Here is a 25319-nt window from a genome sequence, read left to right on the forward strand (position 1 = left end):
CCCTTTCCCCCTCCCTGGAGGCCCAGGGAAGGAAAGCTGCCTTTATGAGCCTGAAGCATCTTGGAGGTCTCCTGGGGCCCGCAATGGTGGGCTCTTTGCCAAAAGTCTCAGACCTTCCTCTTCCTATCCTGTGCTCTCCTACCCTAAGAGAGGAGGCTCTGGTGGGCCAGGAGGGTGGGGCACACCCTGCGCCTTGCTGACTTGTCGCACAGTAGGTCCTACTCTGCGTGGCTGCACCTGGGAGCACGTTCATTCAGCTGCACAGGTGTCTTTCCCTTTTGGCCTTTTTGAAATGCCTGCTGTGCACACTCCATATATTTGCACAGAGGCACAGGTGGGACAGAAAGAGTGGGGAAAGCAGACACAACCTGCTCGCTTCCTGCTGTGTTGCTTCCTGTCTGGGACCTTCCATTCTTCCTCTGTGAGATGAGAAACAGCCGCCCTAGAAACTTTCTTTTTTTTCTTTAGAAACTTTCTTTTCTTTTCTTTTTTTTTTAAGACAGAGTCTTTCTCTTGTCACTCAGGCTGGAGTGCAGTGGCACGATCTCGGCTCACTGCAACTTCCGCCTCCCTGGTTCAAGTGATTCTTCTGCCTCAGCCTCCCAAGTAGCTGAGACTACAGGTGCCCACGACCATGCCGGGCTAATTTTTGTATTTTTAGTAGAGATGGGGTTTCACCATGTTGACCTCAAAAAAGCACAACAAAACAAAAAGATTTAGTCAAAGATTCGCATTCCTGGTGGCTCACACCTATAATCTCAGTACTTTGGGAGTCCAAGGCAAGCAGATTGCTTGAACCCAGGAGTTCCAGACCAATCTGGGCATCATGGCGAAACCCTGTCTCTACAAAAGAAAAATTAAAAATTAGCCAGGCTTGGCAGTGCATGCCTGTAGTCCTAGCTACTTGGGGGGGGGCTGAGGTAGGAGGATCACCTGAGCCCAGGGAGGTAGAGGCTGCAGTGAACCATGATCACACCATTGCACTCCAGCCTGGGTGACAGATTGAGACTTGTCTCAAAACAAAGCAAAACAAAAGATTCATATTCCAAAATGTTTCTCAGTGCCTTCTTTATAATGGCAAAACACACATACACAAAATACAAAAATACCATGTCCTATGATGGATAAATAATTCAGTTAAGGGGTTGTATAGCTTAAATTATATGTGGTATAATATTATTCACCTATTAGAAATGAAGCTGAAAAGAAATTTATTGACATTAGAAATATATAAACCAAAAAAAAAGCTGTATACAAATTTATTGGTTTATATTCCAGTTTATTTTTAAAATTTATATATCTGGTTGGTCGTGGTGGCTCACGCCTGTAATCCCAGCACTTTGGGAGGCCCAGGCAGACGGATTGGTTGAGCTCAGGAGTTTGAGACCAGCTTGGGCAACATGATGAAACCCCATGTCTACAAAAAATACAAAATTAGCCAGGTATGGTAGTGTGTGCCTATAATCCCAGCTACTTGGGAGGCTGAGGTGGGAGAATGGCTTGAACCTGAAGTGGAGAGTGTGTTCAGTTGAGCTCGCACCACTGCACTCCAGCCTGGGTGACAGAGCGAGACTCTGTCTCAAAAAAAAAAAAAAAATTATATATTTGTACACGTAGATAGGACTTACCAAAACCAAAAAGGTAACCATATTTTTTTCCTGTACAGCAGGATTACACGTGATTTTTATTTCATTTTATGTCTGTGTCTGTTTCCAGCTTCTCTGGAGGTATATATCAAATTTATGAAAACCAGACAAAAATGCCTTTAAAATTTTCAGGACAAGTAGGAGAAGATGAAAATTTTGAATACAACATGGAGGTAAATGAGGCAAAAATGAATATTGAGAGGGCCGGTCATGGTGGCTTTTGTGTGTAATCCCAGCACTTTGGGAGGTGGAGGTGGGCAGATCGCTTGAGCCCAGGAGTTCAAGACCAGCTTGGGCAACACGGCAAAACCCTGTCTCTACCAAAAATACAAAAATTAGCCAGTCTCATAACCTGGTCTCTAAATAAATAAATAGATAAAAATACAAAAAACACGTGTTGAGGGCACTCTTGGCCCATGTGAGTCACCTGGAGAGGTGTGCTTAGGAGCATCCAGGTAGCAGCTTTGGGGACTTCTGGGACCACTCAGATGCTCCCACCCCTTCTCTGAAAACCACTCTGTGTAGGCTCAGGGCAGTGCCTGGTACAGGGGCCTGGAGAGCTCCAGGGAACGGAGGCTCTGTCCCCTATGGTGCCCTCAGGAGTTTGGGGAAGAGCAACATACCTAGGAAGCCAGATGCACACTTTTCTTGTTTTCTTATTTTGGAAACTTGAAAAACCATTAAAAATAACCAATTTAGGTATTCTTTTTTGTTTGTTTTTGTTTTTAGGAGTAGAGGTTTAACAGGCAAAAGAAAAAGAAAGGAAAACAGCTCTCTCTAGTGAGAGAGAGGGGACTTCTGAGAGGAAAAGCATTTTTTGTTGTTTTTTGATTTTGGTTTTGTTGTAGAGATGGGGTCTTGCTCTGTTGCCCAGGCTGTAGTGCAGTGGCACAATCCTAGTTCACTGCAGCCTTGAGCTTAAGGGATCCTCCCTCCTCAACTTCCCAAAAGCACTAGCATTACAGGCGTGAGCCACTGTGACTGACCTTATTAGATGATTAGATTAGAATGGTTATAGCACAGTCATTCAGGAAGCAAGTATAGGAAGAAAAGGTAACACAAGTTCATTGTAGAAAATGCAGAAAAGCAAAAAAGAAATAAAAATCACTTGGCTCTATCCTCCAGAAATGATAATAGCATCCTTTCTCTAGGCCCAAAACACATTATTTCACCAAAATAAGAGTTTACTATAATAATAGGTTTGTTTTGTTTTGTTTTTGTTTTGTGTTTTGTTTTTTTTGAGACAGAGTCTTGCTCTGTCGCCCAGGCTGGAGTGCAGTGGCGCGATCTCAGCTCAGTACAAGCTCTGCCTCCTGGGTTCATGCCTTTCTCCTGCCTCAGCTTCCTGAGTAGCTGGGACTACAGGCGTCCGCCACCATGCCTAGCCAATTTTTTTGTATTTTTTTTTAGTAGAAACGGGGTTTCACCATCTTAGCCAGGATGATCTTGATCTCTTGACCTCACAGTCCGCCTGCCTCGGCCTCCCAAAGTGCTAGGGTTACTTACAGGCGTGAGCCACTGCGCCCAGCCATTTTTTTTTTTTTTTTTTGAGACAGAGTCTTGCCCTGTTGTCCAGGCTAGAATGCAGTGGTGCCATCATAGCTCACTGCAGCCTCATACTTCTGGGCTCAAGCCATCCTCTCATCTCAGCTTCCCGAGTAGCTGGGACTACAGGTGCGCGCACCACCATGCCCACCTAATTTTTAAATTTTTTGTAGAGATGGGGTTTCACCATGTTGCCCAGGCTGATCTCAAACTCCTGGGCTCAAGCAGTCCTCCTGCCTCGGCCTCCAAGAGTGCTGGAATTACAGGCATGAGCCACCCAACATGGCCTAATAGTGTTTTATAACTTTGTATTTTGGGGCCATTCAGCAAATATTTTGAGAAGTTACTGTCTTTTTTTTTTTTTTTTTTTTGAGATGGAGTTTTGCTCTTGTCACCCAGGCTGGAGTGCAATGGCACGATCTTGGCTCACTGCAACCTCTGCCTCCTGGGTTCAAGCTATTCTCCTGCCTCAGCCTCCCTACTAGCTGAGAATACAGGCTCCCACCAGCACGCCCGGCTAATTTTTGTATTTTTAGTAGAAACGAGGTTTCACCATGTTGGTCAGGCTGGTCTCGAATTCCTGACCTCAAGTGATCCACTTGCCCCAGCCCCACAAAGTGTTGGGATTACAGGCATGAACCACCGCACCCAGCCTGACTTGTTTTACTGAGCAGGTGTCTTTAGGGTTCATGTTGTAGCGTGTGTCAAAATTTCCCTTTTTAGGCTGAATCATATTTCATTGTGTGGATATATCATATTTTGTCTGTCGATGGGCACTTGGTTTACATTGTCTTTCGGCTGTTGCGCATAATGCAGCTATGAACATGGGTGCACAAATATTTCTTTGAGTTGCCACTTTTGTTGCATTTGGGTGTATACCCAGATGTGGATTGCTCAATTGTGTGGTACTATTTTACAGTTCTTGAGGAACCGCCATACTGCATTCTGCAGCAGCACCATTTCACATTCCCACCAACAGTGCACAGGGCTCCAATTTATCCACACCCTTGCCAACAGCCAACCCTTTGTTTTTTTTTTTTTTTGGATGGAGTCTTGCTCTGTCGCCCAGGCTGGAGTGCAGTGGTGCAATCTCAGCTCACTGCAGCCTCCGCCTCCCAGGTTCAAGTGATTCTTCCGCCTCAGCCTCCTGAGTAGCTGGAATTACAGGCGCCTCCCACCACACTCAGCTAATTTTTGCATTTTTAGTAGAGACAGGGTATCACCATGTTGGCCAGGCTGATCTCCAACTCCTGATCTTGTGATCTGCCCGCCTCAGCCTCCCAAAGTGCTGGGATTACAGGTGTGAGCCACTGTGCCCGGCCTCATTCTGATTTAAAATGCTTTTAATCAACTTTATTGAGGTATAATTTACATATAATAAAATGCACGCACTTTAAAGATACAGTGCACACGATTTGACAGGTGTATACACTTGATTAAACCCCACACCAGACAAGATCTAGAACATTCCAACACCACAGAAAGTTCCTTCTTGTCTGCAACATAGCTCTACCCTTTGCCCCAGGCAATCACTGATCCAGTTTCTATCATCATAGGTTAGTTTTGTCTGTCTTGGAATTTTATATAAATAGAATCATACGATATATATGTTTTTGTATCTGTTTTTTTTTTTTTTTTTTTTTTTTTTTTGCTCAGCTTAATGCTTCTCTAAATCTGACTCATGATTTAGAGCAAGACTCTGCACCACACAGATCTGATCAGGGCCACACCTGTTACAAACTAGCCAGGTGGGCCCAGCACGGTGGCTCACGCCTGTAATCCCAGCACTTTGGGAGGCTGAGGCAGGCAGATCACCTGAGGTCAGGAGTTTGAGACCAGCCTGACCAACATGGAGAAACTCCGTCTCTACTAAAAATATAAAATTAGCTGGGCATGGTGGCGCGTGCCTGTAATCCCAGCTACTCAAGAGGCTGAGGCAGGAGAATTGCTTGAACCCGGGAGGCAGGGGTTGCGGTGAGCTGAGATTGCACCATTGCACTCCAGCCTGGGCAACAAGAGTGAAACTCCATCTCAAGCAAAACTAAACAAAAAAAAACTAGCCAGGTGATTGACCTCTGCCAAGTTCCTGAGTTACTTAAGTTCCAATTCTGTTTCTTCATCTGTAAAATGGGAGTGGTGAGAATACATTGAGGGCTGTTAGCCACAGGGCTGATTTTTCTCTCTGAAGTTGCAAGAATGTAAGTCCAATTGCACTTGCAAATCAAGAGTGAGCCTGTTAAATTAGCCGGGCATGGTGGCACACACACCTGTAATCCCAGCTACTGGGGAGGCTGAGGCAGGAGAATCGCATGAACCCGGGAGGCAGAAGTTGCAGTGAGCCAAGATCACGCCACTGTACTCCAGCCTGAGTGGCGGAGTGAGACTATCTCAAAAAAAAAAAAAAAAAAAAAAGAATGGGCCAAGTTATAACCTGCCCACTCCCTCCCCAGCCAGGGAGATGATCACATACCAAAGATGCTAGCAAAACCCACACCACTGCAGCTTAAAATAGTGTAGGACTAGTGCCAACTCAGGGCACATGGCCTCAGCAGAAACAATGAAGAAAACTAAAAAGCCTGGCTTTGGCCAGGCACAGTGGCTTACGCGTGTAATCCCAGCACTTTGGGAGGCCAAGGCGGGCGGATCACGAGGTCAGGAGATCGAGACCATCCTGGCTAACACAGTGAAACCCCGTCTCTACTAAAAATACAAAAAATTAGCCGGGCGTGGTGGCGGGCGCTTGTAGTCCCAGCTACTCGGGAGGCTGAGGCAGGAGCATGGCATGACCCCGGGAGGCGGAGCTTGCAGTGAGCTGAGATCGAGGCACTGCACTCCAGCCTGGGAGACAAAGCGAGACTCCGTCTCAAAACAAACAAACAAACAAACAAAAACCTGGCTTCAAGTGAGGAGGTTTGGAATTTGGAATCTTGAAGCTGTCATTGTCATGTGACTATTTTAAATGGTAGCTTCTAACTGCCTCTCCCTCTTTGAGCTGTCCACATCTGGGAGACTGTGACCTGCCAGTGAAGTGTGGGTAGTGGCAATGTGTGGATGAGCTCAGTTGTGCCTGCAGCCTGGGCCTGCTGAACACTTGAGGGTCGGGGGTTCTCAGGAAATCCCTGAGAGCTCAAAGGATGACCTGAGGGGCCTGGTTGCATGTGTGGAGGGGGCCAGGCCTTCCTGTCCAGAGGGTTGATGAGCTGTGGCAGCCTGATGGGACAATAGGAGAGGCCCTGCAGACCCCTCCAGCAGACCTGTGCAGGTTTCCTCCTGGGGAGCACCAAGGTCATGCCTCAGCAGTGACTAGTGAAGGCCAGCACTCCCTAGGAGGGGCTGCCCCTGTGTGCCAGCTCTGCCTGAGCCTTGGCCAGCTGGCCCAGGAATGATGTGGTGGTATTGCTCTGTGGCTGCACAGGGAGTATTCTAGCCTGTGGACATCCCAATATCCTGAAATTCATTCCTCCCAGGAGGAATGCTGGGCCCTTTTTAGCTTCTAGTTGGTGCTAAGAATGATTTTAAAATAACGGAACTGTCTGGGCACAGTGGCTCACGCCTGTAATCTCAGCACTTTGGGAGGCCCGAGGTGGGAGGATTACTTGAGCCCAGGAGTTCAAGACCAGCCTGGACAATAAAGCAAGACCCCATCTCTACAAGCAATTTTAAATAAATTAGCTGGGTGTGGTGGTGCACACCTGTAGTCCCAGCTACTTGGGAAGTTGAGGTGGGAGGATCGCTTGAGCCTAGAAGGTCAAGGCTGCAGTGAGCTGTGATCACGCCACTGCACTCCAGCCTGGGCAAGCGAGCAAGACCCTGTCTTAAAAGTAATAATAACAGAACTGTGTGAAATGCTCTGGTTCATCCCCCAGGCTCCTTGCCAGAGGCCTCCACTCACTCCAGACCCCTGTAGCCTGTTACTGTCAGCTGTCAACTAAGGATGCGAATGCTGGCCGCTTCCTGTGGGCTTCGTGTCACCCAGAGGTAAGCCCATGGCCTCCTCTCAGGTGGGTCCCTTCAACACAGACTGAAGAGGACACATGGATTTTTCTCTTTAGATGAAAGAATTTGTGATTATGGGTTTTTTTTTTTTTTTTAAGTCCTTATCTCTTAGAAAAATACAGATGGAATATGATCGCCTGTGTGTCTGGGACTTGATACAAAAGCAAGAGGAAGCAGGAGGTTGAGATGAAGCAAGATTGGCCATGGGTTGTTAATTGATGAGTCTAGGTACATGGAAACATGGAAGTGCGTTATATAGTTGGGTCTACTTGGTTTTTTTTTTTTTTTTGAGATGGAGTCTCTCTATGTCACCTAGGCTGGAGTGCAGTGGTGCAATCTCAGCTCACTGCAAGCTCCGCCTCCCGGGTTCACGCCATTCTCCTGCCTCAGCCTCTCCGAGTAGCTGGGACTACAGGCGCCCGCCACCACGCCCGGCAAATTTTTTTGTATTTTTAGTAGAGACGGGGTTTCACCGTGGTCTCGATCTCCTGACCTCGTGATCCGCCCGCCTTGGCCTCGCAAAGTGCTGGGATTACAAGCGTGAGCCACCGCGCCCGGCCGGGTCTACTTTGTTTTTTTCTTTTTTTTCTTTATGCTCATCTTTAATGTGACAGTAAGTTCTGCCTACTTTTCATATTTACATTTTCTATAAGTTAGAAAGCAACTGAGCGGGCCCTTAGGATCTGACCAACTTGAGGTTCAGCTCTAGCGCCAACGTTCCTGTGAGACCTTAGACAAGAAGGAGCGTCTGTTCCTTAGTCTGTGAAATGGGGCTAATCACAGCTGCCTCAACGATTGCTGGGAGAGTTTTTCATAAACAAATGCACAAAAAGCACTTAGCTTAGTTATCTGACACCTCATGAGTGCTAGTAACTCATGTTCTGAATGAGAATTTGGCCAGTTGACCCCGGCTGACCATTTGGGACAGGGAGGGCCACGTAAGGAGGAGTCTGGGGGTCCACCTCTCAGATCAGGTGGGCACACATGCGGCTTCTGCCTTTGTTTTTTGTTTTTGTGTGTGTGTGTGTTTTTTGGGATGGAGTCTCGCTCTTGTTGCCCAGGCTGCAATTCAATGGCATGATCTTGGCTCACCACAACCTCCGCCTCCTGGGTTCAAGCAATTCTCCTGTCTCAGCCTCCTGAGTAGCTGGGATTATAGGCATGTGCGCCGCGCCCGGCTAATTTTGTATTTTTAGTAGAGATGGGGTTTCTCCATGTTGGTAGGGCTGGTCTTGATCTCCTGACCTCAGGTGATCTGCCCGCCTCAGCCTCCCAAAGTGCTAGGATTACAGGCATGAGCCACCGCACCCGGTCTTTTGTTTTGTTTTTAAGACTCATGCAGTCACAGAGGCTTCTGCCTTTGGTTAAAGCAATCTTAGCTCCAGTTACATCTTTGGTTGGTTTGGATCTTATTTGGCAACAGTTTGAAGCTATAATCAGCAGTCAGATTCCTGGATTTGATTCTGCTAAAATACCGTAGAGGTGAAGCATTTATTTAGTTACTCATTTTTAAATGTTTTCTTTTGAAATAATTATAGATTCACAGGCAGTTGCAAAAAATGTACCCTAAGGTCCTTTGTACCTTCACCCAGTTTCTCCTAATGGTAAGAGTAACACATACTTTTTTTTTTTTTTTTTTTTTGAGACATGGTCTTGCTCTGTCACCCAGGCTGGAGTGCAGTGGCATGGTCACGGCTCACTGCAGCCTTGAACTCCTGGGCTCACATGATCTCCTACCTCAGCCTCTCGAGTAGCTGGGACTACAGGCATGCACCAGCATCCCAGCTAATAATACATCTTAGTATGTCTGTAGTACAATCAGTAAAGTGACATTGGCATAATCCATGGAGCTTATTCAGATTTCACTAGTTCTGTAGGCACTCATGTGTGTTCAGTTCTTTGCACTTTTAACACACGTGTAGATCCATGTAACCACCCCACACTCAAGATACAGAGCTGTTTGTCTTCACCAAGGTGCTCTCTTGAGGGAAGCATTTATTTTCTAAGACAGATATGTTTTTATACCCCTGATTTAAAAGAGAAAGAAACGCAGAAGAATGTTGGGAAAGATGTTTGCTACTTGTTATCAGTGATTTATTTTACTTTGTGCTTTCTTGTTTGAGTTTTGTTTTTATGATGAACATGTATCAGTTAAACAAAAGCAACAGAGCTTTTTTTTTTTCATCTCTTGAAACCCATCACCCAGCTGCACCACTGTTGATGTTTTGGCAAACACAGTTCCAGACTACTTTCTAGGTTGTTCTCCTGCCTTTCTCTCTGACTTTCTCCCTACCCTCAAAAGACATTCTCTGGAGGCAGTGCAGCGTGGCCTGCTCCCATGGTGGTCTGGTGTTCAAACTTCACTCCGTGGGGGGCTCCCAGATAAGTGGTCTGCCAGAACTTGGCCTCCCAGAGGCTCTTGAGAAGACCAGTGTCAACATCTGCTGCTCGCCTTTTTGAAACCCAGCCTTTCTACACCGCCCCCTCCTCTGCCTGTATCCTTGGATGGACATGGATTTGGCCTCCTCTAACAAAACATCTGTGGTTTTAGATTGTCTGGTGTGCAGCTCCCTGCATGCAGGCAAGACTCCCGTGTCTTCCCTACCAATAGTTCTGATCACGATACCTGTCACCTGCCATGGGCTTTCCCTACATCAGGGACTTCACCAGGCATTTGACAGACATTGTCTCCGTGACCTAGGAGTGACCCATTGGGACAACTGTTATCTTCTTAGATAAGGAAAGTGATGCTCAGAGAGGTTAAGCAACTTCCCCGGCTTACCAGGTGGTTTGTGGCAGACCAGGACTCAAGGCCAAAGTCATGTACTTAACCACTCACCGCCCCACCTCCTGCCAGCACTGGCTGCCATTAACTCAGGATTGCTTGTGTCTTCTCATAGGTGAGCCCAGGCCAGGATGGGGGACTCCAGGGACCTTTGCCCTCACCTTGACTCCATAGGGGAGGTGACCAAAGAGGACTTGCTGCTCAAATCTAAGGTAAAGGGTCAGACCTTATGGGTCCAGGGCCCACACCCAGGGCCGCCTCTTTCCTGGGGTGTGGACATTTCTGAAGCAGTGGGAAAAACTGGTTCCCTTGTCAGTCTCTGCTCAGCCTTCTGTGTAAATGGAAATGCTGGCATCTGCTTGGGAGGCCACCTTCCGGAGGCTCTGTCCTAATAGCCATTAAGTATAGTTTAGACAAGGCCATTTGGGAACCACTAATGCTCTCTGTCCATTAGCTGTTGGGGCCGGTGCACAGAGCCTCTCCAAGGCAGGGAATGAATGCTGCTTTCCAAGTCCAGGAGCGTTTTTACACATATGGCTCCAGGAGGGCTCAGGGAGGCCTGAGCAGGAAGCTGGGGCTCTTCTCAGAGTAGGAGGATGTGTTGCCATCCTTTTGGTGTTGTTAAATGAAAATTTTTGAAAAGGTAATACTTGAACGTGGTTACAAATGAAACACTATAAAAAGATAAATGTCAAGAAGTCCTTCTCTCACCCCTGTGCCCACCCTCCCCAGCCCACCCTCGGGTAAGCACTTACTCTCTTTTGTATCTTTTCAGTTTCTTTATGTGAATACAAGCAGATAAACTCATTTTAAGTTTTGCCCTTTCTTACATAAAAGATGGTATACGATCCTCTCTGTTTCATAACTTGCTTTATTCACATGACAGTGTATCTTGAAGCTCTTTGGACGTCAGTGCATAGAGACAGCTTTCTCATTTGTTACCTTGAAGCTGCATCATATTTCATCATGTGGCCACAGTGACTGATGCTCTCTGGGTAGACACCTGGACCCTTTGCAGCCTCTTGCTGATACACACGATGCTGCGATGAATGGCCTTGTAGAAAAGTCATTGCATTCATGGGCAGAGCTGCATGCAGACATGTTCCCAGGAGTGGGATTCCTGGGCATATTGGCACCTAATGCTGGTCGCCTGGCCTCACTGCACCAGCAGGTCCTTGGTGGCCTTTGGCCTGAGCTGGTTTTGTCATGGGGCCTGGCATGGGAGCGGTTCTTCATAGTGTCTATGTGTCTATAGCTGCTTTTGAAGTGATTTTGCCTCTTGCAGCATGAAATGGGGCAGAGTGAGGCCCGGATATGTTTGCACTGTCTGATGCTGGGTTTCTCTCCGCTTCTTAGGGAATCTGAGAGCAGGGAGGGGATGAAGCAGGTGGGAGAAGAGAGGCGGAGCACAAGAAGGTTTGCACTGGGACTGGCAACCGTTCAGAAGCCTGTTAGTGCCTCTAGAGCAGAGACTGGGCTTGTCTGGGGTGCTCTGGGCCTGTGTGTCAGAGATCACGACTTCAGCTCCTCTCTGGGTATCCAGAAAGTTACAAAATAAAACCAACACCGTTCTAAAATACTCAGAAAGAGCAAGGATATGAGCCGGTCCTTCACAGTAAAAGAGGTAGAAATGACGAGAAACTTTCGGAAAAAGATGGCTGACTTCACTCTCATGCTTATGGATATTGTTAATGAAATAGGATGATACCGTTTTGCAGATGGGCGGAAAGAGACTGATCCCATTCATAGCTGACAGTTACGGAGAAAATGGGCCACTCATGTTGTGGTAGGGCTGGGAATTACCGTAACTTTTAGGGAAACAATTCTGCTTCTGGGAATTTATCCAGTAGAAATGTAATCACCAGTTATAAACATATGATACAGCAGTATTTATTGAGCGTTATTTGTAAAAGGGAAAAACTGGTGACACCTGAATATTCCTCAAGAAAGGAATGGGTGAATCAATTATGGTGTGTCCAGAGTGTGCAGTTATCACAGAGGAATGAAGTCTTCATGTACAGACTTGGGTGACTCTCAAAGGAGACACAGGCACATTAGAGAGAAATATGTATTGCATGATCTTATTTTTACTAAAAATCACCCCCTCAAGATCCAGGCATACATGTTTTATGTAAGAAGAATGTACAGAGGGAAGTATTTCATATCATCCACAGCATGTAGATGTCATCTGAATTGTTATAGCAAGCATTCGACACTTCTATAAATGAAATAACTGAAATGGAAAAAAAAACCTGGGAAGAGGAGGGTGAGTTGTGAAGTCAAAATCATGAGAGAGATGACAAATTCAGGAAGGTTTGGGGCTGCGGTTTTGAGTCTGCTAAGCAGAGTGATCTCCTGGCACCCACAGCATCCTCTGTGAGAGACCCTAAACCACAGAGTGCAGATGTCAGCTTCATCGTATGGGACAAACTGCTTCACTTCAACCCCATGTTCAGGCTTTTTACAAACACAGCTGGAATCTGGGTGTAGTGACAATGAGAAGGAGGCCATGGAGGCCTGGGAGCTGACATGGCCACCCTGGGGGAAGCCAGGCTTTCTTGGTGGGAGGTTTGTGACCTTGCTGCACTGGGATCCAGGCTCATTGGCTTCACCTGCTGACCTTGCTCTGTGACAAGGGTGTGACCTCTCTTGAGTCCCGGTTTCTCATCAGTGAAAGGGGGATGTTGCTGGGCCCTGCTACAGAGACTGGAGGGGATTATGTGAGCAGTGGGTAAAGAACTCAGTGGGCTGGGCGCGGTGGCTCACACCTGTAATCCCAGCACTTTGGGAGGCCAAGGCAGGTGGATCATGAGGTCAGGAGATCGAGGCCATCCTGGCTAACATGGTGAAATCCCGTCTCTACTAAAAATACAAAAAATTAGCTGGGCGAGGTGGTGGGTGCCTGTAGTCCCAGCTACTCAGGAGGCTGAGGCAGGAGAATGGCGTAAACCCGGGAGGTGGAGCTTGGAGTGAGCTGAGATTGCACCACTGCACTCCAGCCTGGGTGACAGAGTGAGACTCCATCTCAAAAAAAAAAAAAAAAAAAAAGAAGTTTCTTTTCTCTCATAGAACAGACCACAGGTAGGTAGGACTGGTAGGGTAGCTCTGCCATTCTCAACATGTGGCTCTAATCCTGAGTCCAAGGTGGTTGCTTCAGCTCCTGCCATCACATCCACATTCCAGCCAATGGTAAGAGGAGAAGGAGCAAGGGTAGCACACAGCGCAGAAGTGGCACACATCGTTTCTGCTAGTTTGACTAGAACTGAGCCACGTGATCATGGTGGAAGCTGGAAAACGTCATCTGCAGCAGGCTAGCTGTGTGTTCAGCTAAAATCCATGCATCCCATTATTAAAGCAAGGAGGACAGAAAGGATTCCGATAGACACGGAGCAGACCGCCAGAAATCTGGGCGTTTCCTGGGGTTTGCCAGGTCTAGTGAACTCTTTATTTATACCAGGCCCTGTGAACTCACAGCGGTAGGCAAAACAGACCATCCCTCTTTCATGGAGCCCTTGTCTAATGGGAAGAAAGGCTGAAATAATTCAGTGCAAGAAAGGAAGAGTAGAAGGCGTGGGAAGAGAGCATGTTAATGAGTCTCTTACATGATTTTATTTTCCAAGATTAGGTTATAGACACTAAAATCATAAAATGTTGATTTGAAAATGTTTTTACAGGCACAGGATAGAATTCAAACAGTAAAGTATAAAGTGCTTCCCTGGGAGCCTAATTTGGACAGGTCGTCTGGCAAAGACCTTTCTGGGGCCAGGGCTTGAAGCTGAGACCTTCTGAGTGCATGTCAGCCAGGTGGGGCCCTCCAGGCAGGAGCAGCCCCAGTGCTCGGCCCCGCAACGGGCTCCTCACGCCTGCTCTTTCTCTCTCCTCTTAACCCACACAGGGAACCTGTCAGTCGTGTGGGGCCACCGGACCAAACCTATGGGCCTGTCTCCAGGTAAAAGACCATTTTGGCCATCAGGGGTGTAGAGCTGCTTCCACCTGTTATCAGCATTGCACAGGCTGGTACAGTGGGCTAGACTCTGGGCTGGGAACTTCCATCCCTAGTGGGCACTGCCAGAAACCTTGGGCTGGGGCACAGGGGCACAGGACTCCAGAGTCAGTGAATCCTGGGCTGGCCATTCTGGCAGCAATTAAAAATGACAGGAGAAAAAAATAGTTGGAGAAGGCTCTGGACTGAAGGCTCCCTTCTTCATAGGACAGTATTCTAACTTGGCATGCATACGTGTGAGTCAATGTGGGTGTCTTGGCTTTGAGGCCTAGCACTGCTGCTCAGCAGCGTCTCTCCCCGCGCCAGTCTCATTTTTTCCTTGAACCTTTATTACCCATCTATACGAAAGGGGCTGCTACACTGACAACTGACAACTGTCCCCGCCTCATGGGGTTAGGGTAGAACTGGACAAGACAGATGCCTGTGACTGGCCAGGAGGCAGTGTCCGGGAAAAGCTGGAAGGGGTTGGATGATTACTGGTTACTAAAAAGAGTAAAAGTAGACGTATGAAAACATGACAGTTTCCCCTGAGTGGTAGAATTATGGGTAATTTTCTTTTTTTTCTCTGTAGTATTTAAAAAATGTTACCACGTATGTATTTTTATAGTCATACTAAAAATGACTGTTACTTAAAATTTCTTTAAAAAAAACCCACGAGTGAAAACAACAAAGACAGCAGCAGCGAGTGAAGACAGCCAGTCAGTCTTTGCAGAAGTGCAGGGGCTCCCAGTGGGATTCTGGCCTCTTCTGCTCAGCCCTGTCACTCAGCACAAAGTAAATGGCAAGACACTGTGTATCCAGGGGGCAGCAAGAAGGACTAGATGTTATCTCCTGGGCTGTTGCAAGTGCAGGATGTGGTCCTACCTCATAGGAGCCACAGTCCCCTCAAACAGACGTGGGAGCCTGATGCAGAAAATGGCACGTGCTTTCTGAGTCGGCCACATGATATGATTCCACCGTTTTCCCAGAAGGCCCTGCTGATCACAGGTGGCAGTGACAGCAGCCGCTCCTGTAGGAGTATGGCATTGGCTACTGGCAATGAGTAGAGGCACTGAGCAGGCCTTGGAGGATGGGTAGATTTGGGATAGGAGAGTGCGAGGGCAAAGGCAGTGTCATCAGGGGCATGCAGGCCCTGCTCTGGGGCACTGGGTCGTTACTGGGTTCCCACTACCTGTGCTCCTTGTTTCAAACACCTGGTCCCCATTCATCATCCCCCGTTAGAAAATGGCTGTGAGGCCTAGGATCCCCACCAAAAACATAGGTCCCAATAACTGACCCCACTTCACATGGGGTTTTTGTGGAGGGAGAGGGTCTTGGTCCCGAGCTGCCAGGCCCCAGCTGGGACCCCGCCTGGGCTTCTTGCTGGAGAGTAGCAGCCCAGGGCATACTGCTCATCTCACTCAGAGAGCAGGGACAGTGTTTACTGTCCATCACTGCCCAACAGAACTTCAGGTGTACAGACCTACAGACCCATGTTCCTTTGAGATGGCAGAGCCTCAGTCCCTTGTGGTCCCTGTTCAGGAGAGGTGGGGGCACTGACTTTGGGATGGAATCAGAGACACTGTGTTGACACCATCCTTTCGGCAAGCTCCAGTCCACTCTCCTCCCCTCTCTCCCCAGGTTGCCTGCCCCTATGTTGGCTGCGGAGAATCCTTCGCTGACCACAGCACCATTCATGCACAGGTGAGTGTGGTGGCTAAGAGTATGGGCCCTGCAGTTAGATGGCCTGGGGTTCAAACCCCAGCTCCACCTTCCTGCTCTGGGCCTAAATGGCTGGGGCAATAAATGGTGTCATCCTAGCATGGCTTCTGCAAAGAAGCAAGAGAGAATGCAGGTAAAAACATTTTGCACCTGCACCATTTGATAAGCAGCAGCCCTCAGGGTCCTGACCGGGGGTGGGTAAGCAAAATTTGAGCTTCCGGCCTCTGTCCTGACAGGGCCTCTTACTGAGAGGCTGGAGAACAGAGCAGCCATTACAGGTTGGGGCACTTGTTAGGCCAGAGTACCCTGGACCTTGTTTTGGATATTACCCTCTAGGCAAAAAAGCACAACTTGACCGTGAACCTGACCACGTTCCGACTGTGGTGTTATGCCTGTGAGAAGGAGGTGTTCCTGGAGCAGCGGCTGGCAGCCCCTCTGCCAGGCTCCTCCTCCAAGTTCTCTGAACAGGTAACCTGTGTGGTGGGCTCTGTTTGGTTGTTGGCGACACTGTGTTGGGTATGAGGCAGTATGACCTCAGAATCCATGGAGCATGGGTCAGTAGGTCCCAGAGGTGTCTGTTCCTGGGTCAGTATGTTTTCAGGTGACTTTGAGGAGCTCACATCAGCACATGCTCAGAGCCCAACTCTGTGCCGAGGCGTGTGTGAGACCATGAGGGTGCAGAGGTGACTGAGAGTAGGGCCTGCCTTGAGGAGCTCAGAGACCATGGGGTGGCTATGTGGAGTGCAGGGGTTGGGGTGGGCCCAGAGCCATGAGGTGAGTGTAGACCCTTCCAGGCCTTATGGAGATGGTTAACAAGGTCACAGATGGCCTCTGGCCATCCCAAATCTGAAACCATTCCTAAGGGAATTCCAGGTAGTTGCTACAGCACACTTCTCTATGGGAAATGCCCAGAAACCACCTGGGTAACATCAACCAGAGAATGGTCCTATGATCAACAGTGTGCTGTGCAACCTTAGAGATGGTGGGTCAGCAAGCCCATGACTTGGAGGGCCCAGCCCCAGGCCTGTCCTCAGGGAATGGTCAGTAATCCTGGATGGCAGAGCTGCCTGCTAGAGGAGAAGCCAGGACATGTGTGCAGCATCTGCATGGTTGTCTCCTCCATTTATTTTATTTTATTTTAATTTAATTTTTTGAGACCGAGTCTCGCTCTGTTGCTCAGGCTGGAATGCAGTGGTGCAATCTCAGCTCACTGCAGCCTCTGCCTCCTGGGTTCAACTGATTGTCCTGCCTCAATCTCCTGAGTAGCTGGGATTACAGGCGCCCACCACCACGCCTGGCTAATTTTCGTATTTTTAGTAGAGTCAGGGTTTCGCCATGTTGACCAGGCTGGTGTTGAACTCCTAACCTCAAATGATCTGCCTGCCTTGGCCTCCCAAAGTGCTGGGATTACAGGCAGGGGCCACCGCACCTGGCCTCTCCTTCTGTTTAAACAGTCACATGATAGGGCTCAATAAGTGCTTATTGAATGCATTTGTGAACTTGGTAGATGTTTTTGAATTTTTATAGAAAAGGCTATAAAACAGTATATGCAATATCTTGTTTTTGTTGTGCATGTGTATTAACAGTTAAAAGTCTATATAATATAGGCTGGGCGCCGTGTCTAATGCCTGTAATCCCAGCCCTTTGCTGGGCCAAGGCAGGAGGATCGCTTGAGCCCAGGAGTTTGAGACCAGCCTGGGCAACAGAGTGAGACCCTGTCTCTACAAAAAATAAAATTAGCTAGGCATGGTGGCACATGCTTGTAATCCCAGCTACTTGGGAGGCTGAGGTGGGAGGATCACTTGAGCCCTGGAGTTCAAGGTTGCAGTGAGCTATAGTTGTGCTACTGCACTCCAGCTTGGACGACAGAGCAAGACTCTATCTCTTAAAAAAAGTCTACATAGCCCAGGCGCGGTGGCTCACGCCTGTAATCCCAGCACTTTGGGAGGCCGAGGCGGGTGGATCACGAGGTCAGGAGATTGAGACCATCCTGGCTAACACGGTGAAACCCCGTCTTTACTAAAAATACAAACAATTAGGCGTAGTAGCAAGTACCTGTAGTCCCAGCTAGTCGGGAGGCTGAGGCATGAGAATGGCATGAACCTGAGAGGTGGAGCTTGCAGTGAGCCAAGATTGCACCATTGTACTCCAGCCTGGGCAACAGAGTGAGACTCCGTCTCAAAAAGAAAAAAAAAAAAAAAGTCCGGGCGAGGTGGCTCACGCCTGTAATCCCAGCACTTTGGGAGGCCGAGGCAGGAGGATCACGAGGTCAGGAGATTGAGACCATCCTGGCTAACACTGTGAAACCCCATCTCTACTAAAAATACAAAAAATTAGCTGGGCGTGGTGGCGGGCACCTGTAGTCCAGCTACTTGGGAGGCTGAGGCAGGAGAATGGCGTGAACCCGTGAGGCGGAGCTTGCAGTGAGCCGAGATTGTGCCACTGCCACTCCAGCCTGGGCGACAGAGTGAGACTCCATCTCAAAAAAAAAGTCTACATAATATACACACAGACTATTAATAGTAGTTCTCAGGAAAATGGGGTTGCATGTTTATGTTTGTTTTTCCCCAAATTTATTATAAGTAAAATATTTTTTTATTGCCAATAAAAAATGCAAATCAACAGCTGGGCATGGTGGCTCATGTTATCCTAACACTTTGGAAGGATCGCTGGAGCCCAGTAGTTTGAGACCAGCCTGGGCAATATAAAAAGGTTAGCTGGATGCTGTGGCATGCACCTGTAGTCTCAACTACTGAGAAGGGTGAGGTGGGAGGATCCCTTGAGCCCAGAAGTTGGAGTCAGCAGTGAGCTCTGATTGTGCCACTGCACTCCAGCCTGGGTGACAAAGCAAGACCCCATCTCAAAAAAAACACAGACACACACAAATCAAGGAGTTCCCAGGGCAAGGCCACCAATCCTATCTCTTTTCACAGTGCCTTCTGCTCAGCTGTACTGGCTCAGCCCAGTGGGGCATTCTGGGCAGTGGGGCTGGACTTCCAGTCCTTGGGAGACACCTGGGCCTCTGACCCCAGCCCCTCTGTTCACTGTTTTCCTCACTTTGGGTCTTTAACACAGGACTCCCCGCCACCCTCCCACCCTCTGAAAGCTGTTCCTATTGCTGTGGCTGATGAAGGAGAGTCTGAGTCAGAGGACGATGACCTGAAACCTCGAGGTAATGGCCCCCACAGCAGGGGAAGCTGATGGGCTGGGCTGGGGGCCCTCATCTGGAGGCTGGAAACTGCCAGAGTCTTGGTCTGTATTTGCACCTGCTATATGGGCAAGGAAGGATGGGGTGACGGATAAGCTGTTTAGCATGGTGGCTTCCCTCCGGAAGTTGGCTGGCCTAGCTAAGATTCTGGAGAGCTGGCTGTCTTGTTCCCTCTCCCAGCTGGGTGACCCTGGGCAGGCCGACCCATTTGCTTTATGGTCTGGACAGTGGGCCTGACTGGGCGGAGGGGCAAAGGAGTTCATCTGTTTAAAAACTCAGGTAACTGCAGCTGTTGTGAGCAGGAACCACATTAATTTACTGGGAAGATTCCTGGGGTGGAACGCTTCCACCATGTCCTCTTCTTGGGTCCTGGGCAGTTGAGAGCCACAGTTTGTGCCAAATGTGACTTGCAAGGTCTCCTCAGTGGGGCAAGGCGCTCACCTGCTCCTCCCTGCTGTGTTTATTTCCCAGGCCTCACGGGCATGAAGAACCTCGGGAACTCCTGCTACATGAACGCCGCCCTGCAGGCCCTGTCCAATTGGTAGGTTGACACTTTGTCCAAAGGCCGAGAGCTGTCCTGGCAAAGCCCCGGAAACAGCAGCGGTAGCAGCCCCCAGCCTGTTGCCCACAAACACACGTATAGGATGCACAGCAAAATCCCTAAAAGCATGCATGCCCTTTGACCCAGCAATCCCCCCAGTCGAAATGTATCCTGCGGAGATAACCGGAGATTCTGGGGAAGTTGTACATGCAAGGAGGCTCAGCGCTCTGTTGTTTATTGGAAATGATTTAAAGGCCCATCTGCAAGGGAGTATAAATTCTCATAGCCCTTGCAGCAAGTGCAGGAAAAATGGCACAAGACAACATGCATTGAAACAAGAAGGGGTTCAGAATCTGGTGAGTGGGGAAAAAAGGAGGTTATAAAGCATTGCATGGTACAATCCCGTTTTATGGGAGAAATGCGATTTTCCGTTAAGGATAGGCTGTAAGCTCCATAAGGCCAAGGATGTCTCCTGTGTCTGACATGCTTCTTCTATCCAGTGGAGATTAGAGATGCAGTATATGTATGGGGGGAAGGAGAGAGGGAATGGGTAGAAATGCGTAGAAAAGTCTGGAAGGCTACGTCCCAAAATGTTCCTAGTAACTATCCTCAGGTGGCAGGATGCAGGTCAATTATTGTTAATGACTGACCACACCCAGGCTGGGCGCAGTGGCCCACGCCTGTAATCCCAGCACTTTGGGAGGCCGAGGCAGGTGGATCACGAGGTCAGGAGATAGAGACCATTCTGGCTAACATGGTGAAACCCTGTCTCTACTAAAAATACAAAAAACTAGCTGGACGTGGTGGCATGCACCTGTAGTCCCAGCTACTGGGGAGGCTGAGGCAGGAGAATCGCTTGAACCCGGGAGGCGGAGGTTGCAGTGAGCTGAGATCATGCCATTGCACTCCAGCCTGGGTGACAGAGCGAGACTCCGTCTCAAAAAAAAAAAAAAAAAATTGACCGCACCCTGTCCGTTTTAACTTTAATAACCTCTTTAAAGGCCCTGTCTTGGCTGGGCACCGTGGCTTACGCCTGTAATCCCAGCACTTTGGGAGGTCAAGGCAAGTGGATTGCCTGAGGTCAGGAGTTCAAGACCAGCCTGGCCAACATGGCGAAACCCCGTCTCTACTAAAAATACAAAAAAGTTAGCCAGGCATTGTGGCATGCACCTGTAATCCCAGCTACTCTGGAGGCTAAGGCAGGAGAAGCACTTGAACCCGGGAGGCAGAGGTTGCAATGAACCAAGATTGCACCAATACACTCCAGCCTGGGCAACAGAGTGAGACTCTGTTTCAAAATAGTAATAAGATAAGATAGATAAGATGAGATAAAATAAAATAAAAATGCCCTGTCTCTAGATACGGTCACACTCTCAGGTACTGGGGGTTAGGACTTCACAGATGAATTTTGGAGGATACAATTTTCTCATAACTGATAGGAGCCTTCTAGTCACCTTCAGGAGTTTCTGGGTCCAGGGCCACTGTGCTCCCTGTGCAAGCACTCAGGGCTTCCCGCTACGCAGCCCTTTCTAAACTGCTTTGTGCCTCGTTTGCTCTCCTGACCTGGCTCTCTCTCCCCTGCACCCAGCCCGCCGCTGACTCAGTTCTTCTTGGAGTGTGGCGGCCTGGTGCGCACAGACAAGAAGCCAGCCCTGTGCAAGAGCTACCAGAAGCTGGTCTCTGAGGTCTGGCACAAGAAACGGTGAGCAGCTGCATCCCTAGCCTCGGGCGGTGTGTGGGAACTGGGGTTTCCTGTCAGCACCCATGATTGAGCACTTCCTGTGGATTCAGCCCCCAGCGAGGACTTGGCTTACTTTGTCCCGGGTAATGCTTGTAGCAAGCCTGCGGGGTGGAAATTGCATCCAGTCCTGTTTTACAAATAGGGAAACTGAGGTGCAGAGCACTTTAAGTATCTTGCTCAAGGTCATAGAACCTGCAAAAGGTGAGCTAGAATTTGACCTACTGTTGACCCTACCCAGCAGCCACTGGTAGATGTCTTTGCCAAGAGACAAGGTGACCTGGCCTCAGCCAGAACTGTGTGTGTAGGAGGAGGTGTGGGGCAGGGGGGCACAGACTGGATGGAGCTTCTGGCACGGTGTGAAATGAATTTAAAGACCAGAGTCTGTTATTAGATCTGTTTCTCCAGGAAAAGTCAAAGTTGGGAATAATTTAAAATGAGCACATAGAAATATGTATTATGTGTAGAAGCAGATGAAAAACCAGCGTAGGGCCAGGCGCAGTGGCTCACGCCTGTAATCCCAGCACTTTGAGAGGCTGAGTCAGGCGGATCACGGGGTCAAGAGATCGAGACTGTTGTGGCCAACATGGTGAAACCCCGTGTCTAATAAAAATACAAAAATTAGCTGGGCGTGGTGGCATGTACCTGTAGTCCCAGCTACTCGGGAGGCTGAGGCAGGATTATCACTTGAACCTGGGAGGTGGAGGTGGCAGTGAGCCGAGATTGCGCCACTGCACTCCAGCCTGGTGACAAAGCGAGACTCCGTCTCAAAAACAAAACAAAACAAAACAAAACAAAACAAAACAAAGCAGCATGGGAGAAATATATATTATGTGTAGAGGCAGATTAAAAACCAGCGTGGGGCCAGACGCAGTCACTGACACCTGTAAATCCAGCACTTTGGGAAGCCGAGGCAGGAGAATCATTTGAGCCTAGGAGTTTGAGACCAGCTTGGACAACATAGCAAGACCCCGCCTCTACAAAAACTACAAAATTAGCTGAGTGTGGTGTGTGCACTTGTGGTCCCAGCTACTCAGGAGGCTGAGGTGGGAGGATTGCTTGAGCCCAGGAGGTTGAGGGCAGGCTGCAGTGAGGCTTGATCATGCCATTGCACTTCAGCCTGGGCGACAGAGTGAGACCCTGTCTCAAAAAAAAAAAAAAGAAGTCCGGCGCAGTGGCTCACTCCTGTAATCCCAGCACTTTGGGAGGCCGAGGCGGGCGGATCGCAAGGTCAGGAGTTTGAGACCAGCCTGGCCAATGTGGTGAAACCCCGTCTCTACTAAAAATACAAAAATTAGCTGGGCATGGTGGCACGCACCTGTATTCCCAGTACTTTGGGAGGCTGAGACAGGAGAATCACTTGAACCCGGGAGGCAGAGGTTGCAGCGAGCCAAGATCATGCCACTGCAATCTAGCCTGGGAAACAGAGCAAGACTCTGTCCCAAAAAAAAAAAAAAAAAAAAAAACCCAGCATGGTACAATATAATTCCACTTGTGTAGAAGCCAAGTTTAAATGTATATCTGTATGTATTTTTGTATGTGCATCTGTAGTTTCACAGAACCAGAAATCTGATGGTAAGTATCTGGTGCCATTAGTGGTGATGTTTTTCTCTTGTACTTTTCTGAAATTTTAGATTTGTCGATAATGAACATGTCTTACTTTTGAAATGAGAAAACCACAGTAAGTGTTTCAGAATGAAAACAAATCATGTTTAGGCGAGTTTGTTGTGCACCAGCAGGAAATGATGCTATTTTATTTGAGCTCTTTGCTTAATTGAGGCAGCTATGACTTGACATTTTCTTCTTGTCTGTAGAGATGTGTGAGCCTCTTGGGGCTCCTGGCTGAGTAGGCCCCTCCCCAAATGTCAGGAAATGCCTCACTGATCCAGCCTGACCGGCTGGCTGCCTGCTTCTCTCAGGAATGAGCAGCCCAAGGCAGGCTACCTGGACTAATGGGTTTGGGCTTCCTACAGGCCAAGCTACGTGGTCCCCACCAGTCTGTCTCATGGGATCAAGTTGGTCAACCCAATGTTCCGAGGCTATGCCCAGCAGGTAAGCCATCTGAGCTGCCCAGGGGACACCCAAGGCCATGACCCACCAGGCCTGACTTTGACGCCAAAACCAGAGTGGAAAATCGCAATGGCAGCTGAGCACCGGTTGGCAGGTCTCACGGACCAGGCTCTCACTCCTAAGCCTTTCACACGTGTGAGGACAGTGGCGCCTTCCAGCAACCTGCTGACATTTAACCCCACTCCACAGATGGGCAGACTGAGGTTCGGGGGCCGAGCCACTTGCACAGGCCACACAGCTAGTAAATGGTGGAGGGGAATTCTTTTTTTTGCGGGGGAGGGTGGGTATAGGGTCTCACTCTGTCATCCAGGCTGGAGTGCAGTGGTCAGTCATGGCTTACTGCACCCCCGACCTCCCGGGCTCGTGCAGTCGTCCCACCTCAGGCTCCCAAAGTGCTGTGATTATAGGCATGAGCCACTGCACCTGGTGGAGGGGAGATTTGAACCCCGGCAACCTTGCTGCAGGGCCTCTGCGTTGCACCCAAAATGGCACAGGGTTTCACTTCCCCAAACCACAGGCGAAATTTCACTTTTATTAAAGTAAAAAGTTTAAGAATTTTTTTTAAATCTAGAGAACCCCTTTGAAGCCAACCACATTTTTCTATTTTATAAAATAATGAGACCAAGACAGAGTGCAGCCATGCGTATACCTCAGCCCCGGGCTGATGGCTCCTGCCCTCCAGCCTCCTGCCCCAGATGGTCCACGGCCTGGGCTTTTGTGCCAGGCCTGCAGGCAGAGCTGGACCTGGCTGGGTCGCCTCTTGTGCTGCCTGAATGAGTGCTATGGACGGAGTGGCAGTCATGTGGGGAGACCTTCCGCCCTCCTTTACCCCCTGCCTGCTGTCCCGTCCCAGGATGAAGGCTGCCGGGCCTTTGGCTCCTGCTTGAGAAGCTCAGCACTGCCTGGACACCTCTCTTTTTGGGGAGTGATAACATCCACAATGACTAAAATTCACTGTGCACCATTTAAGTGGTCACAACTTAGTCCTCATAGAACTCTCACGAAGTGGGCACTGTTGTCACCTCCACGTTACAGGTAAAGAGCTGAGGCTCAGAGAGGTTCCACCCCTCACCCAGGTCACACAGCACATCCTGGCAGAGATGGCATTCAGGCCTACCTGAGCCCATCCCTCAGCACAGCACCGCCCTGACTCTGTGCAAGGCGCCCTGCCAGCTTTCAGCTCTGGGTCAGGATGCCATTACGGAGGGCCATGCGCTGCCGCAGGACTCCATCTGGACTCCGGCAGAAGCATCCCTTTCTCTGGTTCTAGGATATAACGCGGGGACACTTCTGAGGCTGAATTGTAGACGCAGCTGCAGGTGCCTCTTAAGGGCCAAAAGACGCTTTCGTGCTTCTGCATGGATTGAGATTTTGGCAAGGAACACATAGTACTTTTGTTGAAAGGAAGAACCAGAAAGAGAAGTAGATGGCGGATTGAAAGCCTCTTCTTGAAAGGGCCTTTGATCGTGCCTGCCACAGGACACGTGTCCCCTCCCTGATGCAACGTAACCTAGTGGTTCATTCCTCTGATCTTGGAGTCTGACACTTTGCCTTGGGGAGTCCCTCCCGAGTCCTCCCTTCCCTGCGCATGAGCGGAGAGAGCCGGGATCCTCTTCCCAGATGTGTGACATGAGGCTGGCTCTGGCTGCTACGTGACCCCTGCCTCCTGGGGATCAGAGCCTGGGCTGAGGGCTACTTCTAACATCCAGGTCAGGGACTGCTGGGGCTGATTTGGGCTCAGAACCCAAGTCCTTCTCCAATGCCCAGCACCACCCGAGCACCCCCCAGCTGCTGGGGTCTGCTGCCACCACCACGTTCTGACCTCCCAGTGCACCTCCTGTGTAAGCACACAGATCTCAGTGGGGCTCACTGGGCGCCTCTGCCCGAGCCCCTGCTGCCTTGGCTTCCTGCTGTGCTGGTGGCGCAGTCACAGAGTGGTCAGGACAAAATAGTCATTGCTGGGATTTGAGACCCAGGCAGCCTGCAGGGGCAGCTTAGACTGAGTCATGCCCAGGTCTGTGGGAAGGTGAGAGCAGGCAGTGAGGGTATGTGGGGGCTGGCACAGGGACTGAGAGAGCAGCGGGAG

General features: G+C 49.2%; 1 protein-coding gene across 6 annotated transcripts in view; it reads left to right on the forward strand.

Moving 5' to 3' along the window:
- USP20 (ubiquitin specific peptidase 20) overlaps positions 1–25319 on the forward strand; it is a 45064-nt gene that overhangs the window by 5046 nt on the left and 14699 nt on the right. For 5 of the 6 annotated variants that reach the window (XM_058445259.1, XM_032165390.2, XM_032165392.2 and 2 more), the window contains exons 2-10: positions 7058–7169; positions 10088–10184; positions 13868–13921; positions 15596–15658; positions 16013–16144; positions 18752–18848; positions 19356–19425; positions 21014–21127; positions 23137–23215. In XM_058445259.1, coding sequence (XP_058301242.1) covers positions 10104–10184; positions 13868–13921; positions 15596–15658; positions 16013–16144; positions 18752–18848; positions 19356–19425; positions 21014–21127; positions 23137–23215 — 690 coding nt within the window. In that variant the 5' untranslated portion in view covers positions 7058–7169; positions 10088–10103. Of the gene's footprint in view, positions 1–6201; positions 6222–7057; positions 7170–10087; positions 10185–13867; positions 13922–15595; positions 15659–16012; positions 16145–18751; positions 18849–19355; positions 19426–21013; positions 21128–23136; positions 23216–25319 lie in introns of those variants that run through there. The other variant, XM_058445257.1, reaches the window with a different exon arrangement.

This window comes from Hylobates moloch, unplaced genomic scaffold, assembly GCF_009828535.3.
Source record: "Hylobates moloch isolate HMO894 unplaced genomic scaffold, HMol_V3 SCAFFOLD_10, whole genome shotgun sequence".
NCBI lineage: Eukaryota > Metazoa > Chordata > Mammalia > Primates > Hylobatidae > Hylobates > Hylobates moloch.